Source organism: Anabrus simplex, chromosome 3 (assembly GCF_040414725.1).
Source record: "Anabrus simplex isolate iqAnaSimp1 chromosome 3, ASM4041472v1, whole genome shotgun sequence".
NCBI classification, from domain to species: domain Eukaryota; kingdom Metazoa; phylum Arthropoda; class Insecta; order Orthoptera; family Tettigoniidae; genus Anabrus; species Anabrus simplex.
In genome coordinates, this window is record NC_090267.1 from 437,645,437 (window position 1) to 437,669,201 (window position 23,765).

General features: G+C 37.3%; 2 protein-coding genes across 6 annotated transcripts in view; one reads left to right on the top strand and one right to left on the bottom strand.

The window, feature by feature from the left end:
- LOC136866486 (beta-secretase) overlaps positions 1-5,363 on the bottom strand; it is a 110,701-nt gene extending 105,338 nt beyond the window's left edge. The window contains exon 1 of one of the 3 annotated variants that reach the window (XM_067143492.2): positions 5,228-5,363. The gene's annotated coding sequence lies outside the window, so the exon portion shown is untranslated. Of the gene's footprint in view, positions 1-4,811 lie in introns of all 3 variants that reach the window. The other 2 variants (XM_067143493.2, XM_067143491.2) reach the window with 2 other exon arrangements.
- A 341-nt stretch (positions 5,364-5,704) lies between these two features.
- Pdzd8 (PDZ domain containing 8) overlaps positions 5,705-23,765 on the top strand; it is a 134,887-nt gene continuing 116,826 nt past the window's right edge. Inside the window, exons 1-2 of one of the 3 annotated variants that reach the window (XM_067143488.2) lie at positions 5,705-5,828; positions 21,849-22,126. In XM_067143488.2, coding sequence (XP_066999589.2) covers positions 21,965-22,126 — 162 coding nt within the window. In that variant the 5' untranslated portion in view covers positions 5,705-5,828; positions 21,849-21,964. The remainder of the gene's footprint in view (positions 5,829-21,848; positions 22,127-23,765) is intronic. The other 2 variants (XM_067143489.2, XM_067143490.2) reach the window with 2 other exon arrangements.

The following is a 23,765-nucleotide window of genomic DNA, read 5'->3' on the forward strand; positions in this document are numbered from 1 at the left end:
CTCGATATATTTACTATATTTGCATTTGCCCTAAGTGCCAGCCATTTTGATCTATTTGCCATCAGTGCCATGGAAACCATGACGAAGATGGGCACTCTGCATGCTCTCACCAATGTTGCCTAGGACTTGGAGTCTGCACTTCTGGATGCACTACAATGGAGGTAGTTTGGTCGGATAAGTATTATTACCTTAATTCTTATAATATTGTGTTGTTAATTATTATTTACTTGGCGCCCGCTGCAATACGGCAGGGCTCTGCTGCAGTTAACCATCTATTCCTAGCTTCTCGTGGGAATATCGGATAGATGATAAAAAACAAGAAACAAGAAATTGCCCAAAGAGGGTACCCCTACTGGAACTGGTCCTGAAACGGGGTTTATAAAAAACGATCAGAGACCAGGGAGATGTCAATGCCCTGGTGGGGCTCAACCTCACTTTCAGTCAACAGAGCAAAGAAGCCCAATGACAACAAGAGCTTCACCTACTGAAGGTGCTGTGCAGGAAACACAGCCAGCACTCACCCAAGAAGGGCTGCCAAGAAAACGTATGAAATGGACAAATGTCATGAAAGAAGACATTATGCGCATCTACTACAAAGTTACGAATTTTGGAGTAAATGTAACTGGATACACACAGAAACTTTACAGAGATTCACCCATAAATACCAGGGGAGGGGGGGTCAAATATAAAAGCGATTTTACTTTTTATTTACATTCATTTATTGAAAAACACAAGGCAATTACAATTTATTTTTGCACATAGTTTCTTGCTTTGGAAATGCATTTGTCCCAGTGTATGGGCAGTTTTTTGATGGCCTCATCATAGAAAGAACAGGGTCGTGTCACCAGCCAGTTGCTCACCAAGTCTTCCACACTCACAATTAAGTTTTTTTTTTTTTTTTTTTTTTTTTTTCCACCTTGTCGATACATTAGTTGCTTAAGGCAACTTATTGGTTAAAAGTGGTACATGTTTCATATATTATTAACATTTTTAGCCACATAACACTGTTCAGATGAAAAATTCACATATTGAGAAAGTATCAATGCTTTGAGAGAAAGTGTCCTTAAAATTAGCATAAGGAGATTAAATGACAACATTAAAAACAAAATACTCAAGAGAAAATACATAAAGTCTTTCTACAATTGAAAGCAGTTCTCAAAGAAACACTTATACTGTACATAGAGAATATGTTCTAATGAATATTATTTTCTTAAAAAGTTTGTGTAAAAAAAGCCAATTTATAAATTAAAAAATACATTTTTTAGTAATTGTCGAAATGAAGAAATCTAGGTTTCATAAGGAGGCTCCTAATACTATTGCAGATGAAAATATCACTAATTCCTAGTTGTCAATTCTTTTTAAACCTGCTTTCCTCTGGAACAGTATCTCCTGTCTTTTTTGCTGTTCCACTCTCAAGACCAGAAGGGAAACTGCATGCTATTTTTTTGGATTTCTCCAAAGCCTTTGATACCATCAACACAATAGAAAAATTAGAGCATCATATAGGGCATCAACATCTGTGCAATCTCATAAGGAGCATTCTAAATGAAAATTACATCGAGATAGATGACGGAATATCAAGATCATGAACGATAAGGCAGACGACAGGAGTTCTACAGGGAGACCACTTTAGTTCCCTTTTATACATAATAGCCGCAGAAGACATCGCACTTTCGATCTCAGAAAGTGTCAAGATTTATATGTATGCGGATGATATAGTGATAACTTCAACATGGCCAGAAGACCTACAGACATCTTTCAATTAGCTAATAGAAAGGGTAGAAAGAAATGAGTTGCAAATAAATGGAGAAAAGACTGTATATCTTCAGAAGGGGCAGAAAACAATTGGTATTTACATATAAGAACAAACCCCCAGCCACTGTGACACATACAAAATATTTAGGTGGGATTCTACAACCAAGTAGAAATAAATTTTCACTACACATCAAAGACAGAATCACTGCTGCAATCAGAGCTATGAAAGATATAAATCAACTGAGGAAATTATTTTTAAAAACTGTGTAGCAGCTTTTCCAGGTTAAAGTGTCCCCAGTCACTACTTGTGGACTACAAAATATCTGGCTGCACCTCACAAAAGCTCATCTGAAAGAACTTGAGAAAGTAAACGCAACTTTCCTAAAAAAAAGTACTGTGTGTGTTTAAGTTCACACCGTTTCACCTGGTATATGTCCAGGCAAGAGAACAATTTTATGTTGAGGAGCTGAGGTCAAATTTCCTTCTCCCAGATACCCCCAGCTATAATAAAAGAAATTACCAATAAAATAAAAGAAATATGGAATGATTTCTTTGCAACTCATGCAATGGTAGGCCTACTAGAAGACTGGAAAGGACCACATTCTGAGCTAAGACATTTGATGACCAGATTTGCAGCGCATGGATTTCAACACCGAATCTGTAGCACAGCGAGGTACCCCTTAACCACGTAGGCCTACAGACTGTAAATGCAAATTATGTGGAGATTGGTGCAACCAGACATCATATAATGTGGTGTAGGTATAGATATAAAACTTTGACATAGTTTTGCACATCAAATATCTAAAATATCTGTGTGTTTCTCTTTCAATGGAACAAAATGCTTCTAACCTGAATATGAAATGAAAATATTTATTATGTGTTATTTAGATTATATTTTATATGGCCATTGGCTGCAATAAATACTTCATTTAAATTACTAGCATTTCACTGAAGTGTGGCTTTAGGCTCACCAATCAGACTGCCACACCTCTCCAAGACACTGGTGACTAGAGCGCTATTGTACGCTATTGACACTTCATTGCTAGCCTCATTTGAAGCACGTGCAGTGACACACACTAAGGGAGGTATGTACCTCCACTTGCTATAAATGCCTGCTTTGGCTTTTATACCACAAAATTAAGTTCCCAGAAGGGAATCATAATTTAACTGCATTGATTATAAATATTGCCATTGTCTCAGAGATATGCAGCAATCCAACCGATAAGCCCTAAGCTACACTGTAGTGAAACTTTGGTAATTTTATGAGTGAAAATTTTGAAGAGCTAGAATGCTTTTAAAACGTTTGCAATCAATAAAATTAAATTATGGTTCCCTTCTGGGAACTTTCATACCTCATACTGCATCGGCTACATTCAAGCAAGTACTTTCTCCATCCCCCTTTCAAATGCTTATAAAATAAAGTTTTACCTATCTTGTGAAAAAGAAGGGAACTGTGACAATATCCTGTATGGCACTTAGGGAAAATAATAGATCATCAAATTTCTAGAATTCCTTTGGAATCATGTAGATCCTACAGTGACTATTAGCAAAGACACAAATTTAACACGATTTTTATAAGTGGGGAAAGAAGAGTATGGGGTATTATAGAAAGCATTCAGTATTGAAACCATGCCATGGTATCTCACTTTTAACATTTAAAAGAGCAGTTTGTTGCATCTTCTCCTTATGAGGATGTAAGTGCTGATAGAAAGTTTGTTTCATTAGTGGAAAAATGTACTTTAAGAGCTATTTGGATATTGTCTGGCCAGGGTTACCAGATACAGGATGGGTGGATCGTACAACCAGTAATTCAACACCGAGAGTTAGACAGCAGTAAATAACCCAACTATCTAACAGGGCCAATGGCTTTGGGCGAACAAATTCCTTTAGTTGGGTGCTAGCTTCCCAATGGAGGAAATGTCACAGAAATCCAATAGGCAATGCCTGTCCTTAAGGTTAGGGGCAGCATTTTTTGAAACCGGGCAGTTAGGTATAAAATGCCTTTGGGTGCGGTGATCTCACCGTAATAATAGCCTATACGAAGCATCGAAGTGAATCAGGACAAAGAGCTAAAGAGTACCTCAGAAGCAATGCACATCTCTTGTGTTTCCAGGGAGATGCGAGAAGTGGATGGAGGTCAATGATCTATGTCCAACCTGGTAGATTCCTGGATATGGGTGATGGATGAAGCAGGAGATAAAGAAGAAGAATATTTGACATCCAGAAACAAACTTCTATGGAAGGTATAAATTTAGATTCAAAGGACAACTACATATTTATGCAATGCGATGATCCAGAAGACACAACTAAGATTCTGCAACAGCTACATAATGTAATGGAAACCTACGTACCAGTACCTCCTCAGCCACACAAGTCTGTCACTCAAGGAGTCACATCAAGAGGCTTCTCCCACAAGAAAGACTATTGTTACATTGGAATGGTATTATCTTCTGTGACAATCAAACTGGGATATATCATTTGAATTAACTGTATTTGACAGTAGAACAGCCAGCGATTTGTTAACAGCTTTCTCTTCTTTCTATATGTAGGCTACTTTAGCACAAGTGTAGGCCACTTTTTTTTTTTTTTTTTTTGCAAGTTGCTTTACGTCGCACCGACACAGGTATTAAAATAGGTCTTATGGCGACGATGTGACAGGAAAAGGCTAGGAATGGGAAAGAAGCGGCCGTGGCCTTAATTATGGTGTGAAAATGGGAAACCACGGAAAACCATCTTCAGGGCTGCCGACAGTGGGTTCGAACCCACTATTTACCTCCCACTTCTTATTTTAGTGTTGTTGAAAATGTATTGAGTTTCAGGAGAAGACAAAGTTTTCTATTATAAATAAATCTAAACAGATTTTTTTTGTAAATGTACGTAATTTTTTTACGTAATCATAATTTTCCCCTTTCCCCCCTTTAAGTGTCACCTGAGTTGCATCTTCTCAGTGATACCGAAGAGGGAAGAATTAATCTCCTTTATAGTGCAGTGATACTAAAGAGGGAAGAATTAAGTTCCTTTATAGTGCAAGTAGGGATAAAACATACAAAACTCACCTTGAAACAACTAATAGCCACAATATTATTCCAAGACCTTGAAAAACTGTGTTGCTTTCGTTTCTGCATTGGTACAGGCAAATACAGTACAAGGAATCCTATTGTAACTCGTAATACGACGTACCTCCTTTCCTATGCCCACTGTTTCCTGACATTGATAATGAAGGATACTGAAGGTTTCATAGAATGTTAGTTTCATACTATGAAATAAATGTATGGTTATATATGACATGTAATATTATCGCTCCACATTCCCGCCCATTTTCATGTCATGATGGATATCAAAGCAGATATGTTCACACAGGATAAAGGTTATTTCTCATAACCTTTGCTCCTTCCTCAAATCTCACGTCCCCGTACTTTGCTTGGCGAAAGTAAAATATATGTAAATTAGATTATGAATGTATAATTCATACTTCACAGCATCTTCAGAGTCAGTTTCAACGAAATGTGTGTACTACTTAACAAACTGTAAAATGTATGGAAATAAATGTCTAGACTCGACTCCTCATTGCGCATGGTTCGTTAGGTTAAGAAGCGAAAGTTGGATTAATTCTTTAGTGGTAAGAAACATTTCTTCACTCGAACGATATCAACTTTCCCTACAATGGATTTTTCTGTGAACATATTGTCCCAGAAATTAACTGGAAATCAGTGGAAATTTGTTTTTTAAGGTAGAAGTTGGGTAAATATCAAAGAGAATGCTAAATATAGTGGCACTAGGTCTCAACGTCTCAACTAAAAGCGGAATTGATATTTGGCATTTTCTGAATTTTAACTTGTAAATAAATTGAAGAAGAGAAGTGTGAAAAAATTACGAAATTGGACGAACAAACGGTTTTTTATCCACGAATGAAAAAGTATTGCACGAACAATTACAGAAAAGGAAGTGTTGAAGCTCTTTGGAAAATGAGTGACCATACGCGATCGCATGAATTTGACAGGTGCCAGCTGATGACTAAATGACTGTGTGCTGGTCTTTCAAAGCGGGATCTTCTGCAAAGCCCAAGGGCCCAAGTATGAAATGCAATTTTGTTTTATATCGCTTAGTAGGAGATTCTGAGGACTGCAGATTAGAGTTAGCTTTATTATTGTATCAGGAACCAGTTTTAATCGTTGCTTGTTGGATTGCGTTTTTACGAGAAAGTGATACTAACCTTCGTGTGTGTGTCACTGTATAGCCAGTTTGCTGATATATTCAGCATTAAATTAGAATTTAAATTAAATGATGAGTATAATATCGAAAGGACCGTTCTGAACCCGGTTTTTTTATTTTTTTGTGTCTTTAGTTGATAATATTTTTATAGAATGCTTCCTTATAGATGCATATTTACATTTATTTTTCTGATTATATAGCCTACTATTATTGCACAGTTGAGTATTACACGAACTTTCTGAAATCTTGACCTACGTATAGTTCTACGATTGGTCGCGCTAACAATTTTACTTCCAGAATTGGCGACCCCGAGGTGTCCTATTTTGTAAACCTACTCATATAATGTACCGTACTTCACAAAATTGTCATTCTCTTCTTTTTCTGTCCAGAAATTCAGCTATGCTTCTTTGGTTTATTATAAGTTTAATGCTGAAGAAATATTATTTTCAAGGATTAAATCTTATACAGATCACTTGCACTGTTATGGTGTATTCTTTAGTGATTGATGATGGTGATGATTATTATTAGTAACATAGTTGATATGAAAAAAGGAGTGCATGGTATTGAACGTTCCTAGCATTTAATTTCCTATTTTCTTTTATTTACAATTTACCTTTCATCACAGCAACATAGATACAGTAGGTCTTATGGCAACGATACCAAACCAAACCCCATGGGTCCGAAGGACCATGGCCTACCAAGTGACCGCTGCTCAGCCCGTAGGCCTACAGATTATGAATTGTCATGTGGTCAGCATGACGGATCCTCTCGGCCGTTATTCTAGGCGTTCTAGACCAGGGCCACTATCTCACAGTCAGATAGCTCCTCAGTTGTAATCACGTAGGCTGAGTGGACCTCGAACCAACCCTCAGATGCAGGTAAAAATCCCTGACCTGGCCGCGAATCGAACCTGGGGCCTCCAGGTAAGAGGCAGGCATGCTACCCCTACACCGCGGGGCCGGCTTATGGCAACAATAGGATAGGAAAAGGCTAGAAGTGGGAAGGAAGTGACTGTGGCCTTAATTAAGGCACAGCCCTGGCATTTGTGTGGTGTGAAAATGGGGAAACCATGGTAAACCGTCTTCTGGGCTGCCGACAGTGGGGTTCAAACCCATTGTCTCCCAAATGCAAGCTGATAGCTACGTGACCCAAACAGTGCAGATACTTGGTCAGTATTTAATATTTTATCAGACTTAGTTTTATTTATTATCAAATTTAAAATCACTATCCATTTTTTTAAAATTTTATTTATTTAGTTACTAATCCTGTGGATAGGTACAGTTCAGTTATTTCTGAGAAAAATATAACTTACCTTTGAGGAATGTACACAATACCATGCTCTCATTCTCTTTTGTGAGTGACTGTGACTAAATAAATCTAGTGTAAGGAAAGCAGGCTAATGTGTGAATTGATTCATAATACTAATATTCTCCTGCTAGACCTTTAAAAATTATACTAAGATCATCTTTAGGCCTGATAAGTTTTGAAAAGTTCTGAAATATAGTAGGCCTAAAGTGTTTTTTGTTTTGTTTGGTAGTCTGTATAAATTATAACCTATGTTCCAAATATCCTTCCACATAATGTTTAATGTACAACCATTACTTGTACGTCAGTTAATAGGATTACAAGTGAAGTAAAATAGGGTTGCCAGAGTGACCAGGGGCTCTCAACTTTTGAGTATGTGTTGATGACCACGGTTCACCTACTATAGTTGAGTCTGGCATTGCTTCTACTTGTGTCAGGGTTCTTGCTTAAAATCTTTCCTATCTAACCTCCCCTGGTCAGCTTCTGTTCTCTTTCAACCTGGACAGTACCTATTAGGTTTGCGAGGTCCAGGGAGTCTCTCCATACCATCAGGGTTACCATATTTCAGTGAGGAGAAATAGGAACGCATGTATAGACTTTATTTTTGGTACCACAGTGAATGAGTAGCTCAAAAATAGCATTAACTGTTGTTTTCACTTGAGTGTTTATTTTTCAACACTCCTTTTATTTGGAAGAACATTCTTAAATCACTGCAATTTTAATCACAATTGGTGTAAGTGTAAAACTTATTTTCCGTTATAAAAGCTGTGGATCAGTTTTGCTCATCCCTCCGTTTAATATTCATGATAGAGAAAACTCTTTGTGAATTTATTAATAAAACTAATAGCCTACTTGTATTTTTTAAACTAAAACTTAAGTATTTTAGTTTTTAATGAAATAATCAGTTCAGTAATACAGCCATCTCTGTGGTATTGTCATAGAAGGTAAGAGTTGTAGACCTAGAAGGAGCCAGATTGTTATTTGCAAATAGAGTGCTGTGGAGGCACTTATTTCATTCACAGAGGTTTGTAGACTGAACATTGAAAGATATCAGTGAGGTGAAGATTGTATGTATGTCTAAATCATTGGTGGTTCTTGCTAAAATTCAACTATGCGCTACAATTTCAAGTAAGAAACAATAAATATACCCACAAAAGTATACAAGTAATGTATAGTACTTGCTCATTGATATCAAATGAAATCCACATGTTGCAGTTTTCTCCTGCAGAAATTGTAGTTTTGAGTTCAGGTCCTCAGTGTTAGGAGCCATATTCTTCTCAATTGAGAGCATAGCAAGACACTAAGCCATTGGGGCCATTGACCTAGAAGTTAGGCCCCTTTAAATGACAAGCATCATCATCATCATCATCGTCGTCAACAAAGCCATTGCTATTGGTGGTCTTTGATAAAAAAATTAAAGCTTTGTCTTCAGTCTGCCTTTTTGTGGCGTGAGCACGAACATAAAGTTTTTTCTCAAGAAACTGACTTGAATACTCTTCAAATTTAGAAGAATTTATTCAATAGTCTTGCTACCTTTATGAGAAGCAGAACGATGTGAGCAACCCACAGCATCTGGACTAGAGTCTGGTAGAAGAGTGTGTGATTTATCACCACTCGTGCACACATAGCATGTTTATATGCTACATTTGTACTCCTTCATGATCTCATAGATTCTGTCTAGAATTTCAGCATACAGCAGTACAGCTACTTCTTTTGAGCTGAAGCAAAGTCAGTTTCTTTTTTAAAATGACAGGAGGGATGGAACGAAGAAAATAAAATTTTGTTTCATTAGAATTACCAGTACATAAGGAATGGGCACACTGGTCTAATTGTAGAATTTAACCTTTCTCTACGTGATCTCCTCCTCATCCCTACCTTTGCTGTCTGATAGCATCATTCATTTAGGTAAAGGGTAGTTCTAATTCTGGAAAATGCATGTAGAACTTTTTGAAATGAAGAGTTGTCCTGTGGTTTATGTTCCATGTAAAACTGTTCATCCCATGGCTATGACCATGATGTTAACAACTCTTGAAACTACAAACTTCCATCCTTTATTCCCTTAGGTAACCTTAGGCTTTCTTTTCTGGATCACAACAACTCTGAGGTCTTGTGGTCATGGGCGCCCATACTCGGGGGCAAGGTGGGGACCCCCCCCCTAGCTCTCAGGGAAAGGAAAAAATCTAATATAATCAACTGCTTTTCTTTTAAGAAAATGGTTTAAAAATCAGTATTACATAGAAGTAGTAGGGGATACCGTGTGTGGTATTCTACCATGGAATACAAGTTGATATTCATCTTCCAAAATATTTTAAAAGTACTACATACCCCCAGGTCTAGCCCCTCCCCCCTACAAACTATCCTATGGGCACCCATGCTTGTGGTGACTATGGATAGGACTCTGAAGAAAGTGACGATGCCCTTAATTAAGATACATTCCCAGCATTTGTCTGGAGTGAATATAGGAAACGCAGAAAACCATTTTCAAGGCTGTTAATAGTGGGATTCAAACTCACTATCTTCCAAATAGAAACTAATAGCTACACACCTCAACTGTGTAGCCAACTTGCTTGGTTCGTAGGCATCTAGTCATGTGACACGGTCTTACAATCTAATTCATATGTACACATTCTTTCTACATTGTTCATCCCTTACTTGGCTTTTTTCTGGCAAGATTGTATATTTGGTAATTTGCTTGTATCACGTGCTCAGGGTTGTGGAATCTGTTCCCAACACAGTTTGCATTTTAGTAGTGTTCCATATAGGAAACCTGTATTAGTACATTTACAGGTACATGAAATAACTCATTTTCAGGGCAGAATTCCTCAAATTTACCAAACATATGACCAGTGGCAGTTAGTATTAATATTATTGTTATTATTTCTAACATTGTCAAACTCCATAGCTGTGTCATCAGTGTTTTGGCTTTTTGGGCTCTAGGTTCAATCCCCAGCTAGTTTAAGAGAATTTAATTGTAAATGGTTCATTCCCTTGGTTTGGAGGCTGGGTGCTTGATCTGTCCTGAATATTTCTGCAACTCGCACACCGTACACAGAATTTTTTAGAATTTGTTTTACTTTGCATCGGCACAGATAGGTCTTACGGTGACGATGGGATAGGAAAGGCCTAGGAGTGGGAAGGAAGCAGCCATGGTGTTAATTAAGGGACAGCTCCAGCATTTGCCTGGTGTGAAAGTGATGAACCACGGAAAACCATCTTCAGGGCTGCTGACAGTGGGGTTCGAACCCACTATCTCCCAGATGCAAGCTCACAGCTGTGCGCCCCTAACCGCACAACCAACTTGCCCGGTACACAGAGAATTATCCACCCCTACACTAACATGCAGTTTTCCATACACAGCAGACACTGCGCACCCTCATTGGAGGGTCAGCCTGTACAGTGCTATCAGTAGCCACACAAAACTACTTATTATTATAGTTTTATTATAAAATGGCAGGAATATCAGGAAATAATAATAACTGTTATTATTTTGACCTTTATCCCCCTCCTATTATTGCTTTTCAGTATTTGCAATCACTTTTGATATTTTTCTTTTCTGTTTTCTCCATTTTATAAAGATCTGAGTCTGGTTTGGATTCGCCAGAATTGCTCTGAATTTCTGCAACTTGCACACCACACACAGATTTTTTTTTTTGCTATTGGCTTTACGTCACACCGACACAGATAGGTCTTTTTTTTTTTTTTTTTTTGCTAGTTGCTTTACGTCGCACCGACACAGATAGGTCTTATGGCGACGCTGGAACAGGAAATGGCTAGGAGTGAGAAGGAAGCGGCCATGGCCTTAATTAAGGTACAGCCCCAGCATTTGCCTGGTGTGAAAATGGGAAACCACGGAAAACCATTTTGATAGTGGGGTTCGAACCTACTATCTCCCAAATACTGGATACTGGCCGCAATTAAGCGACTGCAGCTATCGAACTCGGTCACAGATAGGTCTTATGGCGATGATGGGACTGGAAAGGGATAGGACTGGGAAGGAAGCAGCTCTGGCATTAATAAAGGTGTGAAAATGGGGAAACCACGGAAAACCATCTTCAGGGCTGCCGACAGTGGGGTTCGACCCCACTATCTCCCGAGTACTGGATACTGGCCTCACTTAAGTGACTACAGCTATCGAAGAATTTTAGGAGAGGGAATACAAGTTTCTTGGGTGACCCCAACTAGAGTATGCTTCAAGTGTATGGGAACCTCACCAGGATTACTTGATTCAAGAACTCGAAAAAATCCAAAGAAAAGCAGCTGGATTCGTTCTGGGTGATTTCTGACAAAAGAGTAGCATTACAAAAATGTTGCAAAGTTTGGGCTGGGAATACTTGGGAGAAAGGAGATGAGCTGCTTGACTAAGTGGTATGTTAGTTACAATTTTTGTTTTTATTTCCACCTATTCAATACATAAAAATGTTTGTCTTTAAAAGGACATTTAACACAATACAAACATTAAATGGGACATGTTTCGCTCGTTGTATCGAGCATCTTCAGCCATTTTTACAATCATCTTAAGGTTGAGTCATTATATTAAACCTTATTTTACCATTATTTGTTCATTAAAATGTTGTTATACAATGAAAATATCATTGCTATATAAAAAGTAAACATGAAGAGGTAACAATTAAAATGAGTCTATAATAGACTAGACGTTAATCACAGGAAGTTGATGTCCAAGTCATAGTAATGTACCAATTAAATTGTAGGATTTGGCTAAAAATTCAGGTTTTTTTCTAACACTGCTAGTGTTAAGTTATTTATCAAAGCATAAATGTGGTCCAGATAACATTTATAATGAACATTTGAAAGGGATATTCCCAGTGTTGAAAGAATCGATTTGCCAGTTATTGAATGAATGTTTACAACAGGGTAGGATACCAGACTGCTGGGCTAAGTCCACAATAAAAATGATGTACAAGGGCAAAGGTGATACAGCAGACCCCAATTTGTACAGAGGAATTGCTCTGGAATGCACGCTCTTAAAGACACTGACTCAGCTAGTATGTAAGCACCTCACAATATTAATAGACAAGCTCCCAGATTCCCATTTTGGCTTCAGAAGAAGATCAACCATTCAAGCATTCGATTGTCTACAACAGTATATTAATGAAGCTCTCGCAAATCCAAACGGAAAACTTCATGCAATCTTTATTGATTATAAGGCTTTTGATACGATCAATAGAGTTATCGTATTAGAGAAGTTGCGTAAGATCATCGGACCTAGTTGTTATCTACTTCCAATCATTAAGAATCGCCTTACAGACAACTGGGTAGAGATTAGTGATGGCATCACCAAGTCATATCCGATACTTCAAACCATCGGCGTCCTTCAAGGAGACCCTCTAAGCCCATTGCTTTTCATTGCCGCCACAGCTGACATTGTACCAAGAATAGATTCAGAAAATGTCAATTTTCTCATGTATGCAGATGACATGGTTCTGACGTCAACTTCTCAATTGGATTTGCAGACTACTTTTAATAAAGTTATGAAATGGGCAGAAGAGAACCAGCCGAGGTTAAATGAAAATAAGACTGTCTCTCTGACCTTCAGAAAAGGAGGAAAACGGGGAACATTCTTAATCAATGACCAGCAACTAAAGTCAGTCACAAATTTTAAGTACCTAGGTGTCACTTTTCAAACACCGGGGAACGTGTTCTCTTGACATGTAAAAGACCGACTAAATGCTGCCATAAAATCCATTAACGACATCAGATCCTTGAGCCATCTCTCACTTTCATGTGCCATCGAGTTATTTCATCTTAAGGTTAGTCTTGTAGCCACCTATGGATTAGAAAATATATGGATATATCTTGGAAAGAGGCAACTACATAGTATAGAGAAGGTGAAAGCATTCTATTTAAAGAAAGTACTTTGCCTGTCAAAGTACACTCCATCACGCCTCGTATACCAACTGTCGAGGGAATTATTCTTTGTGGAAGAGCTGCATTTGAAACTACTGCTCCCGGCCACCCGAGCGTATAAGGAACTCCTACAAGAGCTTCAACAAAAAAGGGACAGCATATGGTGGGACTTTTACCAGTGTGATGCGATGATCAACCGCAACTGGACTCGGGGAGGCTATGAGTTGAGACACGCTGTGATCAGACTCTCAGTCCATGGGTTTCACCAATGCCTGTGTATTAAAGAGAGTTTTCATGAGCCAAGTCCGGACTGCAGGTGCAAAAGATGCGGCGAACTTTGTGAACGCTATCACGTACTTAAGGTGTAAACTGAGAATAGAATCCTTAACAAAATTCTGTACAGACGATTGCTCATAAGAATTTTGTCCATGCACATTTGTGCGCAATAAATCATTTATTTATAAAGCATAAATGTTCATATGATGATTAATGATTTAGAAGATTAACTTGCAATTATATTCTTGTTAGATGAGAATTACACAATTATTTAAAAAATGCAACATTGGAAGTTTGTAACCTGTTGTATGCATCATACTTGTAGTCTTCACCAAAAATGTTAATATACAATAAAATATAATTACTATATTAAAAGTAAGCATGAAGTAGTAACAATTAATATGGGTCTATAATAGACTAGACGTTAATCACAGGAAGTTGATGTCCAAGTCGTAGTAATGTGCCAATTAAATTGTAAGATTTGGCTAAAAATTCCAGTTTTTTCTGACACTGCTAGTGTTAAGTTATTTATCAAAGTATAAATATTCGTATGAAGATTAATGAATTAGATCAAACTAGCAACATTTTTGTTAGATTATTAGAAAAATGGAACATTGGAGGTTTGTAATCTGTTGTATGCATCATACTTGTAGTCTTCACCAATCCCCAACTGATTTGAGTCGGCCAATTTTTACTGGTCTGTTTGTTATTAAGCGTGGTTAAAAGGGACGCGAATATTTGTTACTTAGATGTTGGTGTGCTGTTTACTGCAGTGTTATGGATGAATATGTCTGTAACAAAGAATGTTATGAGTATGATGGTTTGTAATCATATTTATAGATAGTTACGGTTGGAACATCACTTACCCCTTTTCATGTCATGCTTTAGTGCCTAGCTGAGCTTGTTGCAGTACTGAGACTTTTTGTCTTCGTGTTCTTACTTCTTGTATTATACGTATGGGGCGGGTGTGGTGGAGGGCGAGTAGGTGGGGAAGGAGGAGGAGCTATGGGCGGAGCGTTGGGTACTAGCATAACGTGACGAGGACAAGTAGGGGAGTAGGGGAAGGGGGTGTAGGCCGGTTATTGGATGCTGGCTTAACTTGTGGAGGGGGAGTCTCTATGTATATTCAAGGCGGGAGTGGTATATGTTGACGTATTAGAAGGTTTATGGTTGAAAATTTTAAAGATTTTGCTGTTATCTGATTTAAAAGCTTGTAACAGTTTTGGTAATTGTTCTATTAACAGGCTTTTATTTCGATTGCATCGTTTAGTTTTTTTTCCTTATTGAAGAACTGATCTAAATAAATATAAATGTTTTCATATTCGTTCATAATTCTTTTTATTATCTTGAGGTCTCTGTCTGTTGTACTAAATTGATGGCCGGTCTCTTTCATGTGGTTAGCCATTGCAGAATACTTATGTTTTAATGCGTTGTAAGTGTTCTATATATCTTATGATAAAACTACGCCCAGTCTGGCCAACATATGAAAAATTGCTCTGTGTGCATATATATATTCCAGAACCTTGATATTCATCTTTATTTGCATTAACTATATTATGATTGAAAAATATATTTCTGTTAGTGTTGTGTGTCTTAAATGCTATGTGTAAATCTCGTTTTTTCAAAGGATTTGTCATTTGGTGAATCACATAATTAGTATAGGTGAAAGTTGATATCTTAGTTTTCTCTGGAGTAAGATTAGTGGCCAGTTTAAGTTTTACTTTGTTAATGATTCAATTAATTATTTCTGTTTTGTAACCATTAATCAGTGCTAGTTTTTTATACGAGGACGGTTTGAAAAGTTCTCGGAATCGCCGCTAGATGTCAGTGCTAGAGCAACGAGGTTCCTGCGCAATAATCACGCATCCTTTGTGAGTGAACACGTGGCGCGTCAGTGTTCTAGCTGCAGGAGTGTGGTAGTGACGACTCCTTGTTGTTGTTCCCGCGTAGTGATTTGTGACAATGGAAAAAACTGAGATTCGAGCAGTGATTAAATACTTTGTAAAGAAAGGTATGAAAGCAAAGGAAATTCATGCAGACTTTCAGAACACACTGGGGGACTCTGCTCCTTCATTTTCAACTGTTGCCAAGTGGACCAGCGAGTTTAAATTTGGTCGAGAGAGCTTGGATGATGATCCGCGTAGTGGACGGCCATAAAGTGTTAAGACCCCAGAATTTATCGCAAAAGTGCATAAAATAGTCATGGAGGATTGTTGACTGAAAGTGCAGGAGATTGCTGAAGCTGTAGGGATGTCTTCTGAACGAGTATAGTATATTTTAACCAAAGAATTGGGTGTGAAAAAATTATCCGCAAGATGGGTGCCGCGGTTCTTGACATTGGACAATAAACGCACCAGATTGGAAATGTCCGAACAAAGTCTGGCCCGTTTTCAGTGCAACCAACATGATTGTTTGCACCTGTTTGTGACTACAGATGAAACTTGGGTTCACTACTATACCCCAGAGACAAAACAGCAGTCAAAGCAGTGGAAACATGCTGATTCACCACCACCAAAGAAAGCAAAGGCAGTGCGTTTGGCCGGATAGGTCATGGCCTCAGTTTTCTGGGATGCAAAAGACATTCTGTTTATAGATTATCTTCCTACTGGCCAAACAATTACGGGGCAATACTATGCAAACCTAGACCAACTACAGGAAAAGATACGCAAAACAAGACCTGGTTTGGCAAGGAAAAAGGTCATCTTTCATCAGGTCAGTGCTCCGCCGCACACAAGTGTTGTTGCCATGTCAAAAATTCATGAACTGGGGTATGAATTGTTGTCACATCCACCTTATTCACCTGATTTGGCACCATCAGACTTTCATCTATTCCCCAAGCTGAAAATTTTCCTCGGTGCACGGAGATTTTCTACAAGGGAAGAACTGACAGCCGAATTGGAGAGGTATTTTGCAGGCCTGGAGGAATCTCATTTTCGAGATGGGATCAAGGCATTGGAACATCGCTGGACCAAATGCATTAGTCTACAGGGAGACTATCTTGAAAAATAAAAGCAGTTTCACCGAGGTAAGATACTTAATTCTAGTACATTCCGAGAACTTTTCAAAGCACCTATGTAAATCTGAGTTCTTTCTTTAAGTTTACTGGTGATAAAGGTATTTTGAAGGCTCTATTGACTAGGTTATAAAAGGATGCCTGTTTATGGAATTTCGGATGAAGGGAATTGTTTTTATTGTAATTGGGGTGTTTGCCAGTTTTCTGTATATCGGAAAATCAAATCCAAAGTGTGTACGTGTTACGTTTATGTCCAGAAAGTTCAATGAACCATTGTTTTCGTCTTCCTTGGTGAATTTTATGCAACTGTCTACCCTGTTTAAAAATTCTAGAATTTTTGTGTGCTGTTATTTTTTTCAGTGGTCTATTATTAAAAATGTATCATCTACATACCTCAACCAAAGGCATAGCCCTTCTATATTTGGTTTAATTTTAGATTCTTCCATGTTATCCATATAAATATCGGCCAATATCCCTGAGCTGGGATCCCCCATAGACAAGCTTAATTGGTGATAGATTTTGTCATTAAATGAGAAGTAGTTGTTATTCAATAAAAAATACAGTAATTTAATAATTTCGTCTATTTCTAATTTACTTAAAAAGCTATGTTTGGATAAATTGAATTCAATTATTTTGACTGTTTCATTAATGGGTGTGTTAGAGTACATGTTGGTGATATCAAAGATTATTTTATGATGGGGTTGCAGGTTGAACTTTTTTTTTTTAGTTTTTCACAGAATTCTATCAAGTTTTTGACTGAAGAAGTATTTTAAATCTGTAGTGTTTTTTTTCTTCTGAAACTGGTGTATAAATTTTGAATTGTTCATGCTATTTGATTGGTCGAATCTGGATGTTGGTTTTATATATTTTAGGTAGATCTTTTGCCTTAGGTTTTTTCAGGTTCATGTTTATCAGTTTCTATTGTTCTTGTTCTTTGAATAAAAAATTAGAATTTTTAAGGACAGATTTTAAACTTTTTTGAATTCTGGGGATTGGATCTTTGTTCACAACTGTATAGGAGTTACCCGAGAAAAACTCTTCAGTTTTTAAAATGTAGTCTTTATTTACAAGTACTATTGTTTCGCTTTTATCTGCCTTGGTGACAATTACATTATTAAATTTAATGGATCAAATAAGGAATGTGGATATCTGACAACAGCTTGGATTGGAAAGAAGCTTGCTGGAGACTCTAGAAGTGAAGAGATTGCAATGGTATGGTCACATGAAAAGAATGAACCCTCACAGGACTCCTCAAACTTACTTTGACCACAATGTTCCTGGGAAGAGACCAAGAGGAAGACCTCGTGATGTTTGGGAAAAACAGATAATGAAGGACCTTGAAATTAGAGATGTGAACTGGTGTCGCATATATGAGCAGCACCTGTGGATGGATAGAACAAACTGGAGGTGGCTCGTATACAACCGCACCTGGCTTGCTGGAGCGAAGAAATGATGATGATGATGATGATGATAGGGCCTGATTAGAATCGGTTTTCATTTCTTTTATTAAATTTGGGAGTTTCTTTTTGTTTCAAATTTAACATCATTCTGTGTTTCTATCGGCAGTTTCCCTATATTAAATTCTGTATCTGCTATTGTGTGTGTTAGGTCTTCTGTTTGATATGGGTTGGACCAATTGAACTTCGCTCCTTTGTTCAATATCATTTCTTGTTCAGAAAATTTAGTGTTCGATAAATAAATTGTGTTGGGGTTGTTAAATATTGGTGAAATTGGTTCTTTTTCCTTTTTCGATTATGAGCTTATTTGACTTATTAGTTTCTTTTAATTGTTCTAATTTGTTTGCTAGGATATTCTTCTTTTTTTTTTTCCAAGATGTTGACAAGTTTCTTGTTAGTGTGTTGCTGGATGGAATTCCATTCTAATGGGGTTGTTAAGTGAGTAAAATTTAAGTGTATCTTATTCAATTGCAAGTTTAATAAGGATTATTTTCTATATAATTCTTTTATTTCATTTTTCAGCCATATCTTATTGATTTTGTTTTTGGTGTCATATGACCTTTGACCTGATATATTACTTCTTTGGGTTGACCTCAAAAATGTTGGTATTAGACTGTATTTTTGACATTCTTTTTAAAACCATAAATCTTTGGTAATTTTTCTGACTAAGACCTTGACATTCATATATTTATTTTACTTTTTGTCTGATTGGCTAACATATTGCATAAGACCAATTTCATGCTTTTTGCCCTATTGAACTTACTAATATTAGTTCCAATTTCTTGTTTTTATATCCACCTATTCAGTACATAAAAATGTTTGTCTTTAAAAGGACATTTACCACAATACAAACATTAAATGGGAATGTTTCGCTCGTATCAAGCATCTTCAGCCATTTTGTACAATTATCTCAAGGTTGAGTCATTATATTGAACCTTATTTTACAATTATTTGTTCATTAAAATGTTATTGTACAATAAAAATATCATTACTGTAGAAAAAACCAGAATTTTTAGCCAAATCTTACAATTTAATTGGTATATTACTATGACTTGGACATCAACTTCCTGTGATTAACATCTATTCTATTATAGACCCATTTTAATTGTTACCTCTTCATGTTTCCTTTTTGTATAGAAATGATATTTTTTTTTTTTTTGTATAATAACATTTTAATGAACAAATAATTGTAAAATAAGGTTCAATATAATGACTCAACCTTGAGATAATTGTACAAAATGGCTGAAGATGTTCGATACAATGAGCGAAACATGTCCCATTTAATGTTTATATTGTGGTAAATGTTCTTTTAAAGACAAACATTTTTATGTATTGAATAGGTGGATACAAAAACAAGAAATTGTAACTAATTTTAGTAAGTTCAATAGGGCAAAAAGCATGAAATTCGTCTTATGCAATAAGTGGTATGTTCCGAGCTGTCAGTGGAGAGATGGCATGGAATGACAATAGGCAAATAAGTTCGAGTGGTGTCTTTAAAAAAAAAGTAGGAAAGATCCCAATATTAAGATAAAGTTGGAATTCAGAAGGACAAATTGGGGCAAATATTCATTTGTAGGAAAGGGAGTTACGGATTGGAATAACTTACAAGGAAGATGTTCAATAAATTTCCAAATTTATTTGCAATCATTTAAGAAAATGCTAGGAAAACAACAGATTGGGAATCTGTCACCTAGGCAATTGCCCTAAATGCAAATTAGTAATGATTGAAATTTAATATAAGTAATTCTTAATAATGTGGAATTGTTTGATGATGTAATTAACTTCATTTTTTGCAAAATATACCATATTATATCACAACCAAGAACTTGCTAAATTAACTTTACTCTCCTGTGTATTTTTGGCATTGTATGGCATCATCTGAAGAGGAGTTGACAGAGCTGATCAAGAGAGTAGAGGAAGCAAGCCTAGAAATTGGATTACGCCTAAATCGACAGAAAACCAAAGTCATGATTGTTGATCGTAAGAACAACAACAGTCCACATATCAAACAGATTGGAGGGTGTGAAGTTGTACATCAGTATGTATACTTAGGCTCCTTACTACCCAATTCTGGTGGTTCCAAAGATGAAATAAAGCGCAGAATTGAAATAGCAAAGGTAACAATGATCCGTCTGCGGAAGATCTGGAAAGATAACATCATCACCATTAAGACAAAAAAGAAGCTCGTTGAATCTCTAGTCTTCTCAGTCTTCTTGTATGGCGCAGAGACGTGGACCATCCTCAAACGTGATCGTGAACGGATAGAAAGCTTTGAAATGTGGTGCTGGAGGAAAATGTTAAGGATTCCTTGGACAGCTCATCGCACGAACACATCAATCCTGAACCAACTTCAGATAAAAGTTAGTCTATCGTGTAAGGTCTCTCAACGAATTGTACGCTACTTTGGATATATAATGCGCCGAGATGGTAGTCTACAAAAGCTGGTTGTTGAGGGCAAAGTCCAGGGAACCAGACAACGAGGACGAATACAAACACGATGGATTGACATGGTGAACGGCCCCCTACAGTGTTCTCTCAGAGTAACGACATTGAAAGCTTTAGATAGGGAAGAATGGCGGAGTGTGGTTCATCGGCTAGAGGGCTGAATATTATGATAGTCACGACGCCTCAGTCATGAGGCAAAACGAAGAAGAAGAAGAAGAAGAAGAAGAAGAAGATGGCTTCTTCTTCTTCTTTTCTAGCCTATTTCAATCCACTGCTGGATATAGGTCTCTTCCATGTGCTTCCATCGTCTTCGGTCTTGAGCCACTTGGAACCAGCGTGTTCCAGCCAACAGCTTTATGTCGTCGAGCCATCTCTTCAGGGGTCTTCCAATGCCTCTCTTGTGTCCCCATGGTCTCCAGTGAACAATCCTAGAGGTCCACCTGTTGTAGTCTTGTCGAGCTACGTGTCCTACCCATTGCCATTTTAGTTTTGCTACTATCTCTAGGATGTCTATTACATTAGTTCTTCTCCTGATGTCCTCTGAACGGATCTTATCCCTAAGGCTGATCCCTAGCATCTGTCGCTCCATGGCTCGTTGTGTTCGCTGAAGCTTGCGAGCATTTTCCTTCGTCAGAGTCATCGTTTCCAGACCGTAAGTTGTAACTGGCAGCACGCACGTATTATAAACCTTGGTCTTCAGGTTAATTGGAACATCCTTGTTAGTGAGGATGAATCTTAGTTTTCGGAATGCTATTATGGAAAATTCTTGGTTCCATTACATGGAATACATTACTGTTTAATGTCTCCAGCTGTGGTAGACAATTGAATGAAACTGGTTTACTTACTCAAATACAGTACTGAATAAGTTGGCTATGTAGTTTGGGTCACGTTACTGTTAGTTTGCATTTGGGAGACGGTAGGTTTGAACTCCACTGTCGGCAGTCCTGAAGATGGTTTTCTGCTCTTTTCCATTTTCACACCAGACAAATGCTACGGCTGTACTGTAATTAAGGCCACAATTGCTTCCTTCTTATTCATCCTAACCCTGCCATATCCCATTGTCACCATAAGACTTGTCTGTGTTGGTATGACATAAAAGAATAGGATATAAACTTCATGGTTCTGATCCATATTGAATTGTAATCACAAAAATAATTATTACAACATTAATTTAATAATTGTTATTGTAAAACAAATAGCAAAAAGAAAGGGATCATTGCAGTAACATAGTACACATTCAGTTGGATTATACTTCTTCTTTACTAAATTAGTAAAAAGTTGGATTGAAAAGGTGGATTATTTGCTTTGTTTATTGTGAATCTTGATTCAATACGAAACCCAAAGAATTAAATTCTTAACGTTAAATAAATCACTTCTCAAATACTCTTTTACCTGGAATTGCATTCTTCATTATTTCTTACACTCCTTTAAACCTGCAGGTTATTTATGTACTATTCACTTTTATTATATAAATATAATTCCTATGTTTGGTGAATTAATACATTTTATCTTTTTCTCAGGCTCCTGGGCAGGTGGATGGAGATGAAGAGACATAAGCATGTGAAGTCGAGCGTAGATTGGCATTGGTGTCTGCTTCCTTATAACTGTGGCCAGTAAACTAAAATAGGAAGCAAAGATGGATTTTATCTTACTCTTGTTTATTATTGTTGTGTCAGTACTACTTGGCATCCTTGCCACACTTGCAACTCAATGGTATCTCTTCAATCACCATCTTATGAAGATTCCATATGTTGGACCTCCAGAAAAACCCATGCTGGGCCAGTTTCGACTTCCTCAGGTTTGATATTCTTGCTTTACCTTTAGGTCATATATAGAAAGATAGAACATAAAAAGGAGCACTGAGTAGGATAAACATAACAGGTCAGTGTGGAAAGAGGGAGCAGTGAACTCCTTTCCATTACTTACTTTACCTTTGATTGATATAAATATGTCTTATGGCTGGGGTTCATTTGAAAATTTTCATCACAAAATTAGTAATACAAAATGTGTGACGCAATGTTACCTAGCAGGTTGTGATGTGAAGTGTTGATGGATGGCAATGACTGAGAAACATCAAAGAGGGGCATTAGAGCATAGGTGGCCAATGTGATCTTGCAGGCTGTGATCTGAAGTATTGATATGGATGGCCATAACTACACTTGTCGACTCCAAAGATGTCTCTAGAAAACAATTAGTTAGATGAAAATAAATCAATTATCAGTTTGAGTTTCATTTATTGAAAGATATATTTATAATAATTTGATTTTCCCAGAGGGAAATATGACACAATCTTTTGTTAACACTATACACCCAGATTATTCAGAATGGTGTAAATGCCAGCATGATTTAGACTCTTAGGAAAATAATCACTGTTCTTTCAGTTTTGCTACATAATTATAACATTTTATATAACTTGCATATTGTAGAAAAGATCAGTGGCATGGGGGAGGGGCCATTATAATTTGCTGCACCGGCCAAAACTCAAAATGGGCCATAAGCTGAAGACCATTTTTACCATAGAAAAGCCTGTCTCATAAAATTCCTCAAACTGAGCTCGATAGCTGCAGTCGCTTAAGTGCGGCCAGTATCCAGTATTCGGGAGATAGTAGGTTCGAACCCCACTGTCGGCAGCCCTGAAAATGGTATTCCGTGGTTTCCCATTTTCACAACAGGCAAATTCTGGGGCTGTACCTTAACTAAGGCCGCGGCCGCTTCCTTCCCACTCCTAGCCCTTCCCTGTCCCATCGTCGCCATAAGACCTATCTGTGTCGGTGCGATGTAAAGCAACTAGCAAAACAAAACAAAAAAAACAAAAAATTCATCAATAGTCGCGTAAGAACTAGCTGAGCACTTGAGCTTTTGAAACATTGTCCCTAGGAAGCACTGTCAATTACTAATGAAAAGTACGGTAATTAAATATATTGGTAAAAATGAAGCTGACAACTAACTAAGGCAACAACTGAATTGATAACGTGACTAACTTTTGTGCAGCTGAATTTGAAAGTTCACAATAATAGTGTTACTAACAGTAGTACACAGGTGCACAAAGTGTGGTAGTAGTAATATAACTGACAGGTGCATAGTGTTAAGCAGTAATTTTATGTACAAGTAGCAAAATTGCTCTTCCTTTATATTGGAGGTTGGTGGGAGTTGTTAATAAAATGTTTCTCTTTTGCATGTAGGAAAGAAGAAAAGAGAAATCTTCCTTAAATATTAGGATGTCTAGAGAAACATTCTTCCAAGAATTGCTATTTGGTGCTGGTGAGCACCAGTAGGTTTACTACACTCATTCTGAACTATTGCCTATGCTTGCCTGTGCCATGGATTAGATAAGAAAATGAAGAAAGAAGACAGGTATCATCCCCTCTCATAGCCACCACATTGTTATGAACCTTTACCTCTTCCACAACTCAGAGAAATCCACTGTGGAAAGTAGG